Source organism: Oncorhynchus keta, chromosome 2 (assembly GCF_023373465.1).
Source record: "Oncorhynchus keta strain PuntledgeMale-10-30-2019 chromosome 2, Oket_V2, whole genome shotgun sequence".
NCBI lineage: Eukaryota > Metazoa > Chordata > Actinopteri > Salmoniformes > Salmonidae > Oncorhynchus > Oncorhynchus keta.
The window spans coordinates 51,591,398-51,613,456 of NC_068422.1; the positions used below are offsets into that span (position 1 = coordinate 51,591,398).

At 42.4% G+C, this 22,059-nt stretch overlaps 1 protein-coding gene across 4 annotated transcripts in view; it reads left to right on the plus strand.

Annotated features, from left to right (window-relative positions):
- The window catches only part of wdfy4 (WDFY family member 4), a 201,020-nt gene extending 180,486 nt beyond the window's left edge, over positions 1–20,534 (plus strand). For 3 of the 4 annotated variants that reach the window (XM_052478455.1, XM_052478453.1, XM_035800678.2), the window contains 4 exons: positions 294–497; positions 1,100–1,190; positions 13,524–13,650; positions 15,564–20,534. In XM_052478455.1, coding sequence (XP_052334415.1) covers positions 294–497; positions 1,100–1,190; positions 13,524–13,650; positions 15,564–15,627 — 486 coding nt within the window. In that variant the 3' untranslated portion in view covers positions 15,628–20,534. Of the gene's footprint in view, positions 1–293; positions 498–1,099; positions 1,191–12,409; positions 12,533–13,523; positions 13,652–15,563 lie in introns of those variants that run through there. The other variant, XR_008078773.1, reaches the window with a different exon arrangement.
- The last annotated feature ends 1,525 nt before the right edge of the window (positions 20,535–22,059 follow it).

A 22,059-nucleotide genomic window follows, 5' to 3' on the forward strand; every position in this document is an offset into this window, starting at 1 on the left:
TGCTAAAGCCGTGTGTGTTTGTGTGTGTGTCTGTGTGTGTGTGTGTGTGTGTGTGTCTGTGTGTGTGTGCCAATGTTTGTGTTGCTTCACAGTCCCGCTGTTCCATAATGTGTTTTTTTAATCTGTTTTATAAATCTAATTTTACTGCTTGCAACAGTTACTTGATTTGGAATAGAATCCCATGTAGTCGTGGCTCTATGTAGTACGGTGAGCCTCCCATAGTCTGTTCTGCACTTGGGGATTTGTAGCATGGCCAACCCCTTTTACCTGTGTATGTTAACCCTCTCCTTCAGGGTGAGATAGCATCGTGTGCAGGGCCGGTCCTGTACCTGTGGAGTATGAAGGGTCAGTTACTCACCTGGCTCGACACATCCTGTGGCTCTGATGTCACTTCCTGCAGCTCAGATGGGGACATCCTGTCTGTCTGCTTCACTCAGAGACACGAGTGGGATCCACGAAACGTTATAGTCACTGGCTGTGCTGACGGGATAGTGAGGGTAAGAGAGTGAGAGTGCGTGTTTGCTAGTTCTTATTCGACAATGTGTGTATGTGTGTCTTGCCTACTACTTACTAAAACTACCTAATGTGTACTAATCATACTACATACTACATACTTACTGTTTAGTAGAAATGTATGCCGTAAGCAACAAATATTAACATACTAGGCTAACCCATAATGAGAATGCGTCATATAATGCAACATTTATTCATTTTGTACAATGCGTCCCCTTACATGATTATCAGCTTAATTAACAGCTTATGTCAAACACACGTGGGTTTGAAAATACTTTTTTTTCTCACTAGTGTGCAGCGGATTCTACTAAATGAAAGGCAGAGATGAGTTTGACATCATGGCATTTAAATCATATCGAATTGTTGAGATTTCATATACTATAAAACCTTATACTATCGCACAGCTTATCAGACTACTACTTAGAACACAAATACGAGTATTCGGACACGGCCTGATTGTTTGTTTGTGTGTGTGTGCATGCGCATCAGGGTGTTGTGGGAGGTTTGCGTGTGTATGCACGTGCCTATGTGCATGTGTGTCTGTCTTTAATGAGTTCAGTTATGTTGGATTGTTTGTGTGTAACAGATCTGGAGGACAGAGTACACTAGAACATCACCTGATCCTCCACAGCAGCCCACATCCCCAGGACAGGATCAGTCTGCAATGACCATAGACGGTAATGCTAATGCTAATTTCATGCTAATAACAACAACACATAAATAGTCCTCAAATGAGAAGGATGTGATTTTTTAAAACACTTCTGGTTCATAATCAAATAAGTGCTTTTACACTCCCCCAGATATACATTTGGACAGTGAAGCTAAAACTTTTAATATGGCTCTATTCTTCAGAATTTTGGATTTGAGATCAAATGTTTCATATGAGGCGACAGAACAGAATGTCACATTTTATTTGAGGGTATTTTTTATACATATCTGTTTTAGCGTTTTTAAATTAAAGCACTTTATGGATCTAGTACCCCCATTTGAAGGTGTCATAAGAATTTGGACAACTCACTTACAGGGCTCTATTTTCAGGTAGTACTAGTGTCAAACACAAGTTAGTTTGCATTTCGTCATGTAGAAACTTGCGCACTGACATTTTTCAGCCCTAACGCTATGTTCGGCAATAAACCTGTCTACATCAGCTCGCTTGCGCTGAGGTGGGAGGGGTGGCACTATTTGAAGTGTGTCCTTTAATAGCGCTAATGGGAAGTTTAAAGACACACAAAAAGCTGGTCTTAACGGTATCGCAGTTTATAATGGCATGGATTTTGAGAGCGGAAGTGCAGCCTATTCAGCCTATCCTATCCAGCCTATCCAGGAGAGATGTGCCCTTTGTGCCAGTGAATCTCATATTTAGAAAACAAAAAAAATATTGTTTTCCCCCATTTTGTTTCATTTGAGTAAAAACAAAGCATAGGCTAATCAAGGCTGGTTTACCAGCATTGCATAGATGTGTCTATTTTATCCTTGCCATCAACCAAAAGTAGACTAAAAATAAAGGGTTTTTAAGTGGTCTACTGAGGGTGCTTTTTAAATTGTCTACTGAGAGGTTTTTGCCCTCATGCTTTTTCATTATTTACAATTCACATACCTGTATTTCGCTTGCTCACGTAGGCTATCCATCCACATTTTCAAAGAGTGCCCCTCGTGCGATTACCAGTCCAAACTATTCAGTCTTCCTATGATGCCATTTTTTTTGAGAATCTGCCTTGCACATCGGCAACGATGCAATTGACAGGAGCCTAGTATTTTGTAAAGACGTTTGAATTTTATGCATAAAGGCATTTAGGCCTACACAGTGCCATGGAACAAGGGAAGTGATTTATGATATCATGCTTCTCGAACCCCTTCCTATTTAGAAATAGGTATGTCTAAATACAGTTACAGGCACCATAATTGCCCCCTGTGGGCATATAATACAGACAAGGCAATTTAGACTATGGAGGGTTTTACGCACGTCCAAACGTTACACAGGAGCTGAATAAAGATCCAATATAAAGACAAAATGGGAATGTCCACTCGTCGAAAATGTAATGATTTATAAACGTCACGGAACCATCTTACAGGTCATATTTACACTTCTCCAGAAATACCAAACATTGCATTCAAGCCATGTACATTCTCACCATAAACCCATGGATGGTGAATCTTTAATAATACGTTTTTTAATTAAATTAAACAGAAAACAACAATAAACAACAATATTTCAAAGAAGTTGTTGTTTCATTTTATCAGAATTTGATTTGAATTATACATGACTTTTTAGGCCTTATCGATAGCCTAGTGAATTTAATCTTGCTTATTGACTATGTTTGCCTCGTCCTATGTTCAGACTGCAATTTACAGTCGGCCTAGCCCCTATATCAGTGTGAACGCTAAAACCTGTTTAACAATGGATTTCCATATTGAAGCAATTACAACAATGTGGACTGCAAATAGTTTGGATAGCAATTTGACTAGATGTTCAGGAGTCTTGTGGCTTGGAGGTAGAAGCTGTTTAGAAGCTAGACTTAGCGTTCCAGTACTGCTTGCTGTGTAGTAGCAGAGAGAACAGTATATGACTAGGGTGGCTAGAGTCTTTGACACCGCCTGGTATAGAGGTCCTGGATGGCTTGTTATGTACTGGGCCGGTCAAACTACCCTCTGTAATGCCTTGCGGTTGGAGAAAGAGCAGTTGCCATACCAGGCAGTGATACAACCAGTCAAGATGCTCTCAATGGTGCAGCTGCAGAATCTTTTGAGGATCTGAGGACCCATGACAAATCTTTTGAGTCTCCTGAGGGGGAATAGGTGTCTCTGACTTCCTCCCTATAGGCTGTCTCTTTGTTATCGGTGATCAGGCCTACCACTGTTCTGTCATCGGCAAATTTAATGATGGGTTGGAGTTGTGCCTGGCAGTGCAGTCATGAGTAAACAGGGAGTACAGGAGGGGACTGAGCACGCACCCCTGGGGGGCTCCTGTGTTGAGGATCAGCATGGTGGATGTGTTGTTCACCACAAGGCGGTGGCCCGTTCCTGTAGGTTCATGCTCTACAACATCCGCAGAGTACGACCCTGCCTCACACAGGAAGCGGTGCAGGTCCTAATCCAGGCACTTGTCATCTCCCGTCTGGATTACTGCAACTCGCTGTTGGCTGGGCTCCCTGCCTGTGCCATTAAACCCCTACAACTCATCCAGAACGCCGCAGCCCGTCTGGTGTTCAACCTTCCCAAGTTCTCTCACGTCACCCCGCTCCTCCGCCTCTCCACTGGCTTCCAGTTGAAGTCGCATCCGACAAGACCATGGTGCTTGCCTACGGAGCTGTGAGGGGAACGGCACCTCAGTACCTCCAGGCTCTGATCAGGCCCTACACCCAAACAATGGCACTGCGTTCATCCACCTCTGGCCTGCTCGCCTCCCTACCACTGAGGAAGTACAGTTCCCGCTCAGCCCAGTCAAAACTGTTCGCTGCTCTGGCTCCCCAATGGTGGAACACACTCCCTCACGACGCCAGGACAGCGGAGTCAATCACCACCTTCCGGAGACACCTGAAACCCCACCTCTTTAAGGAATACCTAGGATAGGATAAAGTAATCCTTCTCACCCCCTTAAAAGATTTAGATGCACTATTGTAAAGTGGCTGTTCCACTGGATGTCATAAGGTGAATGCACCAATTTGTAAGTCGCTCTGGATAAGAGCGTCTGCTAAATGACTTAAATGTAATGTAAATGTAAATGTTGTTACCCTTACCACCTGGGGACGGCCCGTCAGGAAGTACAGGATCCAGGGAGGTGTTTACTCCCAGGGTCCTTAGCTTATTGGTGAGCTTTGACGACACTATGGTGTTGAACGCTGAGCTGTAGTCAATGAATGGCATTATCACATAGGTGTTCCTTCGTCCTGGTGGGAAAGGGCAGTATGGATTGCAATGGCGATTGCATCATCTATGGATATGTTGGGGAGGTATGCAAATTGGAGTGGGTCTAGGGTTTCTGGGATGATGGTGTTAATGTGAGCCATGGCCAGCCTTTCAAGGCACTTCATGGCTACAGATGTGAGTGCTACGGGTCGGTAGTCATTTAGGCAGGTTACCTTGGTGTTTTTGGGCACAAGGACTATCTATGGTGGTCTGCTTAAAACATGTTGGTATTACAGACTCGGAAAGGGAGAGGTTGAAAATGTCAGTGAAGACACTTGCCAGTTGGTCAGTGCATGCCCACAGTACACGTCCTGGTAATCCGTCTGGCCCTGCGGCCTTGTGAATGTTGACCTATTTAGAGGTCTCACGCACATCGACTGTGGAGAGCGTGATCACACAGTCTTCCGGAACAGCTGGTGCTCTCATGTACTGTACGTTTCAGTGTTATTTGCCTCGATGCGAGCATCAAAGTAGTTTAGCGCGTCTGGTAGGGTTGTCTTTGGGAAGCTCTTGACTGTGCTTCCCTTTGTAGTCTTTAATGGTTTGCAAGCCCTGCCACATCCAGCGAGCGTAACAGCCAGTATAGTACGATTCGATCTCAGTCCTGTATTGAAGCTTTGCCTGTTTGATGGCTCGGAGGGGATAGCGGGATTTCTTATAATCTTTCGAATTAGAGTCCCAATCCTTGAAAGTGGTAGCTCTAGCCTTTAGCTCAGTGCGGGGTATGTATGTGCGGTCACTGTGGGGATGACGTCATTGATGCATTTATTGTTGAAGCCAATGGCTGATATGGTGTACTCCTCAGTGCCATTGGCGGAATCCCGGAACATATTCCAGTGTGTGCTAGCAAAACAGTCCTGTAGCTTAGCATCTGCTACATCTGACCACTTTTTTATTGATCTAGTCACTGGTGCTTCCTGTGACTAGATTTTTGCTTGTAAGCAGGAATCAGGAGGATATAATTATGGTCAGATTTGCCAAATGGAGGGCGAGGGAGAGCTTTGTATGCATCTCTGTGTGTGGAGTATAGGTGGTCCAGAGTTATTTTTCCTCTGGTTGCACATTTAACATGCTGATAGAATTTTGGTAAAACAGATTTAAGTTTCCCTGCATTAACCTTTCTAGCGCAGGGGTTCTGCTAGCTTGACAGCATTCCTCTGAAAATATTTTTTACTGCAAATGAAAAATAAACATCTTGTTCATCTACCCATCGTGTATGATTTAAAAAAATGCTTTACAGCTAAAGCACAACATATGATTATGTTAGGTCAGAGCCAAGTCGAAAAAACACACAGCCATTTTTCCAGCCAAAGAAATAGATACATTTAGTCACTAACCTTTGATGATCTTCATCAGATGACACTCATAGGACATCATGTTACACAATACATGTATGTTTTGTTCGATAATGTGCATATTTATATCCCAAAATCTCAGTTTACATTGGCGCCTTACGTGCAGTAATGTTTTGATTCCAAAACATCCGGTGATTTTGCAGAAATACTCATAATAAACATTGTTAAAAGACACAAGTGTTATTCACAGAATTAAAGATAGGCTTCTCCTTAATGCAACTGCTGTGTCAGATTTTAAAAAAAACTTTACGGAAAAAGCATAATCTGAGAACGGCTCTCAGAACCCAAAACAGCCAGAGGAATGTCCGCCATTTTGGAATCAACAAAGTTAGAAACAACCCCATCAATATTCACTTACCTTTGATGATCTTCAGCAGAAGGCACTCCCAGGAATCCCAGTTTGATTTGATTTGTTCCATAAAGTTCCATCATTTATGTCCAAATAGCCACTTGTTGTTAGCGTGTTCAGCCCAGTAATCTATCTTCATGAGGTGCAGGCACTTCATCCAGACAAAAACTTGAAAAGTTCCATTACAGTCCTTTAGAAACATGTCAATCGATGTATGGAATCAATCGTTAGGATGTTTTTAGCATAAACCATCAATAATGTTCCAACCGGAGAATTCCATTGTCTTCAGAAAAAGCACTGACACCGCCTGGTAACGCTGTCGGGAGAGCGCGTCATGAGACCAAGGCTCTCTGCCAGACCACTGACTCAAAGAGGTCTCATGAGCCCCTCCTTTATAGTAGAATCCTCATTCAAGTTTCTAAAGACGGTTGACATCTAGTGGAAGCCGTAGGAAGTGCAACTTTATCCATATCTCAATGTGTATTTGGTAGGCCAAGCTTAGAAAAACTACAAACCTCAGATGTCCCACTTCCTGGTTGGATTTTTCTCAGGTTTTCTCCTGTGGTGGTATGTAAAACAGCTACAAAGAATACAGATGAAAACTCTCTCGGTAGGTAGTGTGGTCTACAGCTTATCAAGAGAAACTCTACCTCAGGCAAGCAATAGCTCAATAGACTACCTTAGATGTCGTGCACCAGCGGTTGTTTACAAAAATACATAGATAGCCTCCCAATGTCTTACCAGGCGCCGCTGTTCTATCCTGCCAGTACATCGTTTAGCCAGCCAGCTGTATGTTGATGTCGTCGTCGTTCAGCCGCAACTCCTTGAAGCATAAGATGTTACAGTTTTAATGTCCCTTTGGTAGTTTAATCTTCCACATAATTCGTCAATTTTATTGTCCAAAGATAACAAAATGGAGGGAAGTGTGGGTTTATTCGATTGCCTGCGAATTCTCAGAAGGCAGCCGGACCTTCGTCCCCTCTTTCTCCGCCTCTTCACTCATATCACAGGGATCAGGGCCTGTTCCCGAGGAAAAGCAGTGTATCCTTTGCGTCGGGCTCGTAAGAGTTGTGAAAGGAAAAAGAGGATTCTGCTAGTCTGAGGTGAGTAATCGCAGTCCTGATGTCTAGAAGTTATTTTCGGCCAAAATACATCATCCAGGAGGATCCTCTTGGCAGACTGTGATATGGTAATGTGATGAACAGGTTTGGAGACAGAGAGCTGGTTTCAAGCACAGGGCGCAGCAGGTGTTTCATTGTACAGGACCACAGAAGGAAGCAGGTAGCTGGGTCTAGGTACAGGCAGAAGGTCATACACAGGGGATCCAAAAAGGCTAAAGTACAGGCAGGGAATAGGTGAGGCAGGCCAAAACTATCATACACAGGAGGATTAAATCACGGGAAAAACAGAGCTCTGAATAGAAGTGTGTCACAAAACAAACAATACCTCCCAATGATGGGGTGCAAAGAAATGAATTAAATAGTGTGTGATAATGACATACAGGTGTGTGAACAGGTGATCAGAATTCAGGAGATTGGGATGTGGAGAGTGAGCTGGAAAGTGGGCTGGAAAGTGAGCTGCGTTCAGGGGATCTACGTGTTTGAGAGTGTGAGTTGGAAGCAGACGTTACAGGCCATTTCTTGGAGAGACTCCTTCCCCTCCAGGAGACTGTCAAACATGATGACACCACCCCAACGGGTGTTGGCGGGCAGCTTCAATGCGGTGCTCTTATTCTTCTCACTTTGCTTGGTGAGGTAGATTGCTGCTATAAAAATGACCCTTCACATACCTAACCATTTCCTTTGCTCCCTTGTAGAGTGTATCCATATTTTTCTGTGCCATGATGTCCTTGAGGAGCAGATTCAATGCATGAGCAGCACAGCCAATGGGTGTGATGTGGGGGTAGGACTCCTCCACTTTAGACCAAGCAGACTTCATGTTCTCAGCACTGTCTGTCACCAATGCAAATACCTTCTGTGGCCCAAGGTCATTGATGACTGCTCATCTGCAACGTAGAGACCGGTGTGGCTGTTGTCCCTTGTGTCTGTGCTATTGTAGAATACTGGTTGAGGGGTGGAGATGATGTAGTTAATTATTCCTTGCCCACGAACATTCGACCACCCATCAGAGATGATTGCAACACAGTCTGCTTTCTCTATGATTTGCTTGACCTTCACTTGAACTCTGATGAGCTCTGCATCCAGCAAATGAGTAGATAAAGAATGGCTGGTTGGAGAGGTGTATGCTGGGCGAAGAACATTCAGACATCTCTTCCAATACACATTGCCTATGAGCATCAGATGTGAACCAGTTGCATACACAGCTCGAGCAAGACATTTATCAGCATTTCTCTGACTATGTTCTTCCATTGAGTCAAAAACTTCTGATTCCCGGAGAACCACAAGCTGTTGCTATCGATAAGGTGTCTGATTCATAATTTTCATCTTCGAATAGAAGTACAGGGACTTTTGTCAGAGGTTGCTTGTTATGACCGCTGAGGGAACTTTAATGCCTTTGTTGCATTCTTCAGATATGATTTGGCACAGCATTTTCAAATGTACACAGCTTTTCCTTCGACATTAGCTGCAGTGAAATGTCTCTACACATCAGATGGTGTGGCATTTCCCTGTAAAGATATTTTTGTTGTTGTAAAAAAAAAAAAAAAATCCATGTACAGATAAATAGTTAAGCAGTTACATTAAACAACTCCTTTGGAAGATTCTTTTTTTAAATGAAACATGTATGGAAACAGGTTCATTAACACTCCTCAGTTAGCAGGCAAGCTAAAACCCACATGGCTGCAAAAACTAACTAGCAGAAATTGTTAAGCTAGAAATTATTTTTAAAACACTTTGCTGTAGGCTACTAATTTACTAGTTAACAAACAATCACGTACGTCATATAAAATATATTCACCCCACCCAGTATTGTAATCAACACTTACCAGAAAGTAGTCCTTTGCTAAGACATTGTAGTAGTGTGGGCTCAATAACATCTTATTAGTATGTAAGATCTTGAGAATCAGCTGTACATGTGATGGAAGAATGGACTGTGCAAGCCGAGGGTTTCAAATCCATTCATTTGTGGGTAGTTTAACGAAAATAGAGTGGCTTGCGAAAGTAGTCACCCTCTTTTTTCCTATTTTGTTGCCTTATAACCTTCCGCTGGTGTACAGCAATATTCAATAGTCGGAAGTTTACATACACTTAGGTTGGAGTCATTAAAGCGTGTTTTTCAACCCTCCACACATTTCTTGCTAACAAACTTTGTCCATGACACACAAAGTTTTTCCAACAATTGTTTGCAGACAGATTACTTCACTTATAATTCACTGTATCACAATTCCAGTGGGTCAGAAGTGTACATACACTAAGTTGACTGTGCCTTTAATAGCTTAGAAAATTCCAGAAAAGGATGTCATGGCTTTAGAAGCTTCTGATTGGCTAATTGACATCATTTGAGTCAATTGGAGGTGTATCTGTGGATGTATTTCAAGGCCTACCTTTGAACTCAGTGCCTCTTTGCTTGACGTCATGGGAAAATCAAAAGAAATCAGCCAAGACCTCAAAAACAATTGTAGACTCCCACACGTCTGGTTGATCCTTGGGAGCAATGTCCAAACGTTCATCTGTACAAACTATAGTATGCAATACCTTGTGAAGATGCTGGAGGAAACAGGTACAAACGTATCTATATCCACAGTAAAACGAGTCCTATATTGAAATAACCTGAAAGGCCGCTCAGCAAGGAAGAAGCCACTGCTCCAAAACTGCCATAAAAAAACAGACTACGGTTTGCAACTGCACATGGGGACAAAGATCATACTTTTTGGAGAAATGTCCTCTCGTCAGATTAAACAAAAATAGAACTGTTTGGCCATAATGACCATCGTTATGTTTGGAGGAAAAAGGGGAAGGCTTGCAAACCGACGATCATCATCCCAACCATGAAGCATGGGGGTGGCAGCATCATGTTATGGGGGTGCTTTGCTGCAGGAGGGACTGGTGCACTTCACAAAATAGATGGCATCATGAGGATGGAAAATTATGTGGATATATTGAGGCAAGACATCAGTCAGGAAGTTAAAGCTTTTGGTCGCAAATGGGTCTTCCAAATGGACAATGACGTGTGCGAGCAAGGAGGCCTACACACCAGCTCTGTCAGGAGGAATGGGCCAGAATTCACCCAACTTATTGTGGGAAGCTTGTGGAAGTTTACCCGAAACGTTTGACCCAAGGTAAACAATTTAAAGGCAATGCTACCAAATACTAATTGAGTGTATGTAAACTTCTGACCCACTGGGAGTGTGATGAAAGAAATAAAAGCTGAAATAAATAATTCTCTCTACTATTATTCTGACATTTCACATTCTTGAAATAAAGTGGTGATCCTAACTGACTTAAGAAGGGCATTTTTTTCTGGGATTTAATGTCAGGAATTGTGAATTACTGAGTTTAAATGTATTTGGCTAAGGTGTATGTAAAATCAAATTTATTTATATAGCCCTTCGTACATCAGCTGATAACTCAAAGTGCTGTACAGAAACCCAGCCTAAAACCCCAAACAGCAAGCAATGCAGGTGTAGAAGCACGGTGGCTAGGAAAAACTCCCTAGAAAGGCCAAAACCTAGGAAGAAACCTAGAGAGGAACCAGGCTATGTGGGGTGGCCAGTCCTCTTCTGGCTGTGCCGGGTGGAGATTATAACAGAACATGGCCAAGATGTTCAAATGTTCATAAATGGTCCAATAATAATAAGGCAGAACAGTTGAAACTGGAGCAGCAGCACGGCCAGGTGGACTGGGGACAGCAAGGAGTCATCATGTCAGGTAGTCCTGAGGTCCTCCCGAGAGAGAGAAAGAAAGAGAGAATTAGAGAGAACACACTTAAATTCACACAGGACACCGAATAGGACAGGAGAAGTGCTCCAGATATAACAAACTGACCCTAGCCCCCTGACACATAAACTACTGCAGCATAAATACTGGAGGCTGAGACAGGAGGGCTCTTCCGACTTCAACTGTAAGTCATACCACAGATTCTCATTTGGATTGAGGTCTGGGCTTTGACTAGGACATTCCAATACATTTAAATGTTTTCCCTTAAACCACTTGAGTGTTGCTTTATCAGTATGCTTAGTGTCATTGTCCTGTTGGAAGGTGAACCTCCATCCCAGTCTCAAATCTCTGGAAGACTGAAACAGGTTTCCCTCAAGAATTTCCCTGTATTTAGCGCCATCCATCATTCCTTAAATTCTGACCAGTTTCCCAGTCCCTGCCGATGGAAAAACATCCTCACAGCATGATGCTGCCACCACCGTGCTTCACTGTGGGGATGGTCGTCTTGGGGTTTGCACAAGACATAGCATTTTCTTTGATAGCCAAAAAGCTCCTTTTAGTTTCATCTGACCAGATTACCTTCTTCCATGTGTTTGGGGAGTCTCCCACATGCCTTTTGGCAAACACCAAATGTGTTTGCATATTTTTTTCTTTAAGCAATATATTTTTTCTCTGGCCACTCTTCCGTAAAGCCCAGCTCTGTGGAGCGTACGGCTTAAATTAGTCCTATGGACAGATACTCCAATGTCCGCTGTGGAGCTTTGCAGCTTCTTCCCGGTTATCTTTGTTCTCTTTATTGCCTCTCTGAATAATGCCCTCCTTGCCTGGCTATGAGTTTTGGTGGGCGGCCCTATTTTGGCAGGTTTGTTGTGGTGCCGTATTCTTTCATTTTTTAAAACGGATTTAATGGTGCTCCGTGGGATGTTCAAAGTTACGGATGTTTACCCAACCTTGATCTATACTTCTCCACAACTTTGTCCCTGACCTGTTTGTGGTGTTGCAGACTGAGGCCTTTCAGAATAGGTGTATATATATATTGAGATTATGTGACAGATCATGTGACACTTAGATTGCACACAGGTTTATTTAACTAATTATGTGACTTCTGAAGGTAATTGGTTGCGCCAGAACTTATTTAGGGGCTTCATAGAAAAGGGGGTGAATACATATGCACGCAACACTTTTCCGTTTTTAGCTTTTTACATTTTTTTAAAACAAGTTATTATTTTAATTTCACTTCACCAATTTGGACTATGCGCGGGCATGCATATCCACTATTTGAGCTGTTCTTGCCATAATATGGACTTAGTCTTTCACTTTTACCAAATCTTCTGCATACCCACCCTTAAATTGTCAAAACACAACTGATTGGCTCAAACGCATTAAGAGGGAAAGAAATTCCACAAATTAATTTTTAACAAGGCGCACCTGATAATTTATATGCATTCCAGGTGACTACCTCATGAAGCTGGTTGAGAGAATACCAAGAGTGTGAAAAGGTGTCAAGGAAAAGAGTGGCTACTTTGAAGAATCTCAAATATAAAATATATTTTGATTTGTTTAACACTTTTTTGGTAAGTACATAATTCTGTTACTGTACATAAAGTGCTTTCATTTTAAAACGGAAAATCAGATATGTTTAAAAATACCCTCAAATACAACGTGACATTCTGTGCTGTTGCCTCATATGAAACATTTGATCTCCAAAATGCTGGAGTATATTGCCAAATTAAAACTTTTAGCTTCACTGTCTAAATAAATATGCAGCGAAGTGATACTGTGATAGAAGTAAACTATCAGGGAGACTCACATAACAACATATTATTCATAGAAATCTCCCATAGATATCTGTTTATATATGCTGTTAAGTGTGAGCTGATCATTCTGAGCCAACCATCTCTTAGTCTGACTGTTAGCTTCCAGAATCAAGTTTATAATAACATGTTCCTTCCAAGGTAACATCTATCCTGGAATTATGGAGTTATACAATTATTAAAAATACCGACAGTAAACACTGATGAGCAATTCTGCTGATGTGTGTGTTCGGGTGCGCATGTGTGTGTGAGCGTGTGTAATTTAGAAAGCAATAATACCCAGCTGTTATTTGTTTGTCAGCTCATGGCAGTATTATCCTTGTACATTACACCAGAACAGTCCTGGTGTAAACTGTGAGGTTTATTTAAGAGGGATTCTTCTCACTAACAGCCTGCTGACCATGTAATATACACTACTGTAAATACAGCCTCTGGTGATGCCTCTGAAGGTTTTGTGTTCCTTTAAAGTTTGTCAGGGCCAGAGGTTGAAAAAGACCCTGATCGACTACTTTAAAAAGATATCCTTCCCTCCGCGAATAACTAGATGGGCGAAAGCGTAGAGACCCTGTTGTCTGTGTTGTTATGTTATATTATATTTTTGTTGTATCCTGTACTATAGGTCTAGCAGGTCAGGTCTGAGAAAGACCTCTTGTGTTGTTGTTATACAGTATAACAGGAGATCCCCTGTACTGTAGGTCTATTAGTGCAGGACTGATTTTATACTGTTGTAATATTGTTAATTGCTGTGTAGGAATGTCGGGTCCGAGTCAGAGCTGGGAGAGACACCTGGTGTTGTGTCGGCCACTAAACAGGAGTGAAGCAGTGTCCAGACGGCGCTACAAAAACAACCCTGCAGTCACTGCTCTAGCCATGTCCAGGTACTGTATGCACACACGCACGCACATCCGGCACATGTACAGATAGGGCTCTACCTATGCAGAGCACATTCCCCTTACCCCTTTCAGTCGGCCCTTTTCAGTGGTGGCATAATTTCCAGAAAAATATTTTTTGTTGTTGTTCTGAACAAGTCGTCTATTCTCAACGTGTCTTGATTGTTTAGCATTGACCAATCATCAGCATTGGAGAGCAAAGGCGTGCGCGCATATCCAGTTTAGTGACCAAATAACTGCCTGGCAAAAACAGATGAGGCCTATGTTTATATCATCCATATAAAATACAATATACTACTGACTCATCTTTGCCAGATTGCTAATTTTCCTATTTCAGATAGGTCTAGTTTGGGTGGTTACTGGCTTTATGTCTAATTATAAGCTGGTGTAACATCGCACTGCCTTGAATATTATGGGATAAAGATGTAACATATTTGGTGAATTGATTGCTATATTTGTGAGCAAGAACAGGGCTACCCGGCTGGCAACGAGCACTCGTCGGGCAGGCTGCCCTCCAAACTGATGGCGCGGTGCAGAAAGAACATGCTTTCCATCCGATCCCGCTACCTCCGTTAAAAGTAGTCCTAATTGTTGCTCTGGACCAGAAAAGTGACATGATATATCCCCAGTTGATTTTGGCTACTAACATTAACGACTTTCAGCTCCAAATGCAGGTGTAAAACACAGTTTATTTTTGTAGCCTATCTTGCATTTTGAAAATTCATCACCGTTTCTGGATGTAATGACAGGTTATATTTGTGCAGCAATTGTGCGAGTAAGTTTGGTGTGCATACAGTGCAAAAGTATTCACCCCCCTTGGCATTTTTCCTATTTTGTTGCATTACAACCTGTAATTTAAATCGATTTTTATTTGGATTTCATGTAATGGACATACACAAAATAGTCCAAATTGGTGAAGTGAAATGAAAATAATAACTTGTTTCAAAGAATTCTAAAGAATAAAAGACTGAAAAGTGGTGCATTCATATGTATTCACCCCCTTTGCTATGAAGCCCTTAAATAAGATCTGGTGCAACCAATTACCTTTGGAAGTCACATAATTAGTTAAATAAAGTCCACCTGTGTGCAATCTGAGTGTCATATGATCTCAGTATATATACATCCTCTGAAAGCCCCAGAGTCTGCAACACCATTAAGCAAGGGGCACCATTAAATGTCTTGGAATGACCTAGTCAATGCCCAGACCTCAATCCAATTGAGAATCTGTGGTATGACTTAAAGATTGCTGTACACCAGCAGAACCTATCCTACTTGAAGGAGATGGAGCAGTTTTGCCTTGAAGAATGGGCAAAAATCCCAGTGCCTAGATGTGCCAAGACTTGCAGCTGTAATTGGTGCAAAAGGTGGCCCTACAAAGTATAGTATTGACTTGGGGGGGGGGGGTGAATAGTTATGCACGCTCAAGTTCTCTGTTTTTTTTGTCTTATTTCTTGTTTGTTTCACAATAAAAAATATTTTGCATCTACGAAGTGGTTGTGTAAATCCAATTATACAACCCCCCCCCCAAATTCCATTGTAATTCCAGGTTGTAAGGCAATAAAATAGGAAAAATGCTAAGGGGGTACATACTTTCGCAAGCCATTCATGTGCGTTTCTTACAATCGTCTTTTATTGACTGGAATTGTGTTGGTCATTGTAAATAAATGCAGCATTTATTCCAGCTCAAAATAGATTTGGAAAATACTTAACTTCTCAGATTGTGCTGCTGTCCCCTATTCTTGTAAGAATTGCTCAACGACTCTGTGAACCCGGTTGCGGGATTGTTATTTGCGGGGTGTCCCTTTTTTAGTTTGAGAGTATGCCCTCCAAAAGGTCTGTGCATGGCCTTGATGCACACACAGCTACGATAAACTATTCAATGTATGCCTCTGTGTTTACAGGACACATGCTACTCTGCTGGTTGGAGATTGCTGGGGTAGAGTCTTCACCTGGACCTGTGAGTGATGGGGAAGGAGCAGTTGGGTGTATCTGTTTGTGTGTGGGTGCCTGCGTGCATGCATGGGTGTGGTGTGTGTGCATGTGCGTGCATGGGTGGGTGCGTGCGTGAGTTCCATACAACCAACAATACACCAAAACCCAGCCTACACTTCAGGAACCTCTTATTCCACTGCACATGTGCACTCTCACCAGCCCCTGCCTCACCTCCAGACCGACCACCACACTCCAATCGTAGAGAGATGTTCTCTCTCTCAAAGTCTCCAGGCACAGGGAGGAAATGGAGAGAGGGAGGATCAGGATTTTCTTTTTGAGTGTTTACAAACTATTTACACTGGACCTTATTACAAGATTAACACATGACATGGAAGGAACAGATCAATGAATCATGTGGTTTCAACCTATATACAGATCGTACATTTCAATGTACTTTATAGTAGTAACTTTTAGGTATTTTGTTGATGAAGCCCGATTATTTAATTGTGAATGTATCTGTTTACAGTGCATTCGGGAATTATTCCGACCCCTTCACTTATTCTACAATGGATTAAATTTAAAAAGTCTCAAGAATCTGCACACAATACCCAATAAGGACAAAGCGAAAGCAGGTTTTTATATATTTGTTCAAATATATTATTTATCTATTTACATAAGCATTCAGACCCTTTGCTATGACACTCAAAATTGAGCTCAGTTTCATCCTGTTACCATTGATCATCCTTGAGATGTTTCTACAACTTGATTGGGTCCACCTGTGGTAATTCAATTTGTTTCTACAACTTGATTGAGACCAGCTGTGGTAAATGTATGCATGTCAGAGCAAAAACCAAGCCACAAGGTCAAAGGAATTGTCCGTAGAGCTCCGAGACAGGATTGTCTGGGGAAGTGTACCAAAAAATGTCTGCAGCATTAAAGGTCCCCAAGAACACTGTGGCCTCCATCATTCTTAAATGGAAGAAGTTTGGAACCACCAAGATTCTTCCTATAGCTGGCCTCCCGGCTCTGACAGAGCTTCAGAATTCCTCTGGGAGAACCTTCGTGAAGGACAACCATCTCTGCAGCACTCCACCAATCAAATCAAATGTATTTATATAGCCCTTGTTACATCAGCTGTTACTTCAGCTGATATCTCAAAGTGCTGTACAGAAACCCAGCCTAAAACCCCAAACAGCAAGCAATGCAGGTGTAGAAACACGGTGGCTTGGAAAAACTCCCTAGAAAGGCCAGAATCTAGGAAGAAACCTAGAGAGGAACCAGGCTATGAGGGGTGGCCAGTCCTCTTCTGGCTGTGCCGGGTGGAGATAACAGAACATAGCCCAGATGTTCATAAATGACCAGCATGGTCAAATAATAATAATTACAGTAGTTGTCGAGGGTGCAGCAAGTCAGCACCTCAGGAGTAAATGTCAGTTGGCTTTTCATAGCCGATCATTAGGAGTATCTCTACCGCTCCTGCTGTCTCCAGAAAGTTGAAAACAGCAGGTCTGGGACAGGTAGCACGTCCGGTGAACAGGTCAGGGTTCCATAGCCGCAGGCAGAACAGTTGAAACTGGAGCAGCAGCATAGCCAGGTGGACTGGGGGCAGCAAGGAGTCATCATGCCAGGTAGTCCTGAGGCATGGTCCTAGGGCTCAGGTCCTCCGAGAGAGAGAAAGAAAGAGAGAAAGAGAGATTTAGAGAGAGCATACTTAAATTCACACAGTACACCGGATAAAACAGGAGAAGTACTCCAGATATAACAAACTGAACCTAGCCCCGACACATAAACTACTGCAGCATAAATACTGGAGGCTGAAACAGGAGGGGTCAGGAGACACTGTGGCCCCATCCGATGATACCACCGGACAGGGCCAAACAGGAAGGATATAACCCCACCCACTTTGCCAAAGCACAGCCCCCACATCACTAGAGGGATTATCGTCAACCACCAACTTACCATCCTGAGACAAGGCCGAGTATAGCCCACAAAGATCTCCGCCACAGCACAATCAAAGGGGGGGGGGGGCGCCAACCCAGACAGGAAGATCACGTCAGTGACTCAACCTACTCAAGTGACGCACCCCTCCTAGGGACGGCATGAAAGAGCACCAGTAAGCCAGTGACTCAGCCCCTGTAATAGGGTTAGAGGCAGATAATCCCAGTGGAGAAAGGGGAACCGGTCAGGCACAGACAGCAAGGGCGGTTCATTGCTCCAGAGTCTTTCCGTTCCCCTTCACACTCCTGGGCCAGACTACACTCAATCATATGACCCACTGTAGAGATGAGTCTTCAGTACAGACTTAAAGGTTGAGTCTGCGTCTCTCACATGGGTAGGTAGACCATTCCATAAAAATGGAGCTCCATAGGAGAAAGCCCTGCCTCCAGCTGTTTGCTTAGAAATTCTAGGGACAATTAGGGGGCCTGCATCTTGTGACTGTAGCGTACATGCAGGTATGTACGGCAGGACCAAATCAGAAAGATAGGTAGGGGCAAGCCCATGTAATGCTTTGTAGGTTAGCAGTAAAACCTTGAAATCAGCCCTTGCCTTAACAGGAAGACAGTGTAGGGAGGCTAGCACTGGAGTAATATGATCAAATATTTTGGTTCTAGTCAGTATTATAGCAGCCGTATTTAGCACTAACTGAAGTTTATTTAGTGCTTTATCTGGGTAGCCGGAAAGTAAAGCATTGCAGTAGTCTAACCTAGAAGTAACAAAAGCACGGATACATTTTTTCTGCATCATTTTTGGACAGAAAGTTTCTGATTTTTGCAATCTTACATAGATGGAAAAAAATCTGTCCTTGAAACAGTCTTGATATGTTCGTCAAAGGAGAGATTAGTGTCCAGAGTAACGCCGAGGACCTTTACAGTTTTATTTGAGACGACTGTACAACCATCAAGATTAATTGTCAGATTCAACAGAAGATCTCTTTGTTTCTTGGGACCTAAAACAAGCATCTCTGTTTTGTCCAAGTTTAAAAGTAGAAAGTTTGCAGCCATCCACTTCCTTATGTCTGAAACACAATTTTGGGGCTTCACCATGTTTCACCATGTTTACAGTTGATTTGTCAGAGGACAAACCATTCACAGAGACAAATTGACAAACTGACAACTTTCCGACAGATAAGATCTAAACCAGGCCAGAACCAATCAGGCCTTTATGGTGGAGTGGCCAGACGGAAGCCACTCCTCAGTAAAAGGCACATGACAGCCCACTTGGAGTTTGCCAAAAGGCACCTAAAGGACTCTGACCATGAGAAACAAGATTCTCTGGTCTGATAAGACAGAGATTTAAATATTTGGCATGAATGCCAAGAGTCACATCTGGAGGAAACCTGGCACCATCCCGACAGTGATGCATGGTGGTGGCAGCATCATGCTGTGGGGATGTTTTTCAGTGGTATGGACTGGGAAATTGGTCAGAAGAGACTAGTCAGGATCAAGGGAAAGATTAATGGAGCACAGTACAGAGAGATCCTTGATGAAAACCTGCTCCAGAGCACTCAGGACCTCATACTGGGGAGAAGGTTCACCTTCCAACAGGACAACAACCCTAAGCAGACAGCAAAGACAATGCAGGAGTGGCTTCGGGACTAATCTTTGATTGTCCTTGAGTGGCCCAGCTAGAGCCCGGACTTGAACCCGATCAAACGTCTCTGGAGAGACCTGAAAATAGCTGTGTATAAAGCTCCCCGTCCAATCTGACAGAGCTTGAGAGGATCTAGAGAGAAGAATGGGGAGAAACTCCCCAAATACAGGTGTGCCAAGCTTGTAGCATCATACCCAAGAAAACTCAAAGCTGTAATCACTGCTAAAGTGCTTAGAAAAAGTACTGAGTAAAGGGTCTGAATACTTATGTAAATGTGATATTTAAATTTTTTATGTTTAATTCATTTGCAAAATAAAAAGAAAAAAACTGTTTTTGCTTTGTCATTATGGGGTATTGTGTGTAGATTGGGGAGGGGGGAAAAACTATGTAATCCATTTTAGAATAAAGCTGTAATGTAACAAAATGTGGAAAAAGTGAAGGGGTCTGAATAGTTTCCGTCTGCACTGTACAGTATATAAGAAATTGCATTGAATTATAATTACTCTGTTTGCTGTTATTGTGGTGTCCTGGATCCTTTTTTTTGGAGTTGCTTTGGACACAAACACACACACACTGAGCGTCAAAACAGGAAGTTCAATGTCAATGTTGATACGACATTGTTTATTTCAGCCAATTACATAGAAACAAAACAGAATTATATTTAGAAAAAACTGTGGTTGTACGATCTCAGACTTGTTTATATTACATGTGGAAGTATGCAGAGAACCAAAAGGCTGAGCTTGGATTATTTGCCACTAAACATGCACTGACAAAATGTCCTGTTAAGTGGCCTGTTTATAAGCAGTATGGTATGCTTCAGACCCAGATTTCTAACCCAGCATTGTCTAGACAGAGAGGGGGAGAGATGCATGTTAAGAGGGAAAATCCCAAACACAGCTCTCTCTCCGTCTTTTCCACTCTCCCCATCTCTCCCTCCATCACTATGCTCCATGGCCGCCCATAGAGGAGGGCTCCCAGCAAACTGGGAACATTCCCAGAACATTACCTAACATGCCTATTAAGGACTTCCGCCGAAGTCAGTTCCTCTCCTTGTTCGGGTGGTGTTCGGCGGTCGACGCCACCGACCTTCTAGCCATCGCTGATCCATTTTTCATTTTCCATTGGTTTTGTCTTGTCTTCCTTCACACCTGGTTCCAATCCCATCAATTACATGTTGTGTATTCAACCCTCTGTTTCCCCTCATGTCCTTGTCGGAGATTGTTTGATTGTATGTTATGTGCAAGTTATGTTTTTGGTGTGCGACGGGTTATGTACCCACTTTTATTATTTTGTATATTTTGTTTTTTGTAGTTTTGTGAGCAGTTATTAAACGACTCTGTTTATACCAAGTTCGTTCTCCTGCGCCTGTGTTCCCTGCCACCAACACCCACCCATTACAGTTCTAGTTAGGATTTTATCTAACACTATGATGATACAGTAGCATCCTAAAAACATTAAATAGAATGTTTTTCATAGCAAAATGTTTTTTTCTTCAGAAAATACTTTAAATGAAATATCCTTGATATTCCTAATGTTCAGTAAAATGTTGTGCACAACATCTGTAACCACAGAACATTCCCCAAAAGTTCTCATTAGGTTTCCAGGTACTTTAATGTAATAACACAATGTACCAGTAATAATTTTAGAACATATTGCCGCTACAAAATGTGAATGCAATAGAAATGGTTCTGAGAAAACATTACTGGAACATTCTGCTAATATTGATTGAGATTAAAAACACCCATAACAAGAAGCAGGGAATATTCCCACAGTGCTCTCATGAAGTGATAGTGTGACGTTATGACATGATTGTTCCAATAACGTTCCCTAAACATTCTTCAGAAATCTTGTCTGGATTCCATTAAATTAGTTCTGACATTACTGGAACATCCCACTAACATTAATTGAGATGACATACGAAACACCTACTGTATAACATTGCTGCAACGTTCTGCTAATATTGATGTGTAATGTAACATTATTACATGAAGTTTCCAAACTTTAAAAGAAATGGCATTTCAGTCTTCTTACATCATTATATTTTATTAGAATATTGTCCAAACATAGCTATTTTTTTTAAAGACAGATTTGAACCTGCGATCTGCAGGCTACTTAGTCAGCTTCGCCACCAGGATCCTAATGTTTCTAGTGGATTTCCCTTTGGACTGAAATCCTTAAATCATAACCCAAACTATGGCTATATGTCTTAGTACATATTCACATCTATTTAAACCTCACCACAAACTGCCAGGCAATAATTTGACATGATTTCTGAAATCAAGTTTGTATGAGAAATAAAATCATAAAACATCCAACTTTACAGTATATAAAGATTAGTATCAAATCAAATCAAATAAAATCAAATGTATTTATATAGCCCTTCGTACATCAGCTGATATCTCAAAGTGCTGTACAGAAACCCAGCCTAAAACCCCAAACAGCAAACAATGCAGGTGTAAAAGCACGGTGGCTAGGAAAAACTCCCTAGAAAGGCCAAAACCTAGGAAGAAACCTAGAGAGGAACCGGGCTATGTGGGGTGGCCAGTCCTCTTCTGGCTGTGCCGGGTAGAGATTATAACAGAACATGACCAAGATGTTCAAATGTTCATAAATGACCAGCATGGTCGAATAATAATAAGGCAGAACAGTTGAAACTGGAGCAGCAGCACAGTCAGGTGGACTGGGGACAGCAAGGAGCCTTCATGTCAGGTAGTCCTGGGGCACGGTCCTAGGGCTCAGGTCAGTTGAAACTGGAGCAGGAGCATGGCCAGGTGGACTGGGGACAGCAAGGAGTCCTCATGTCAGGTAGTCCTGGGACATGGTCCTAGGGCTCAGGTCCTCCGAGAGAGAGAAAGAAAGAGAGAAGGAGAGAAT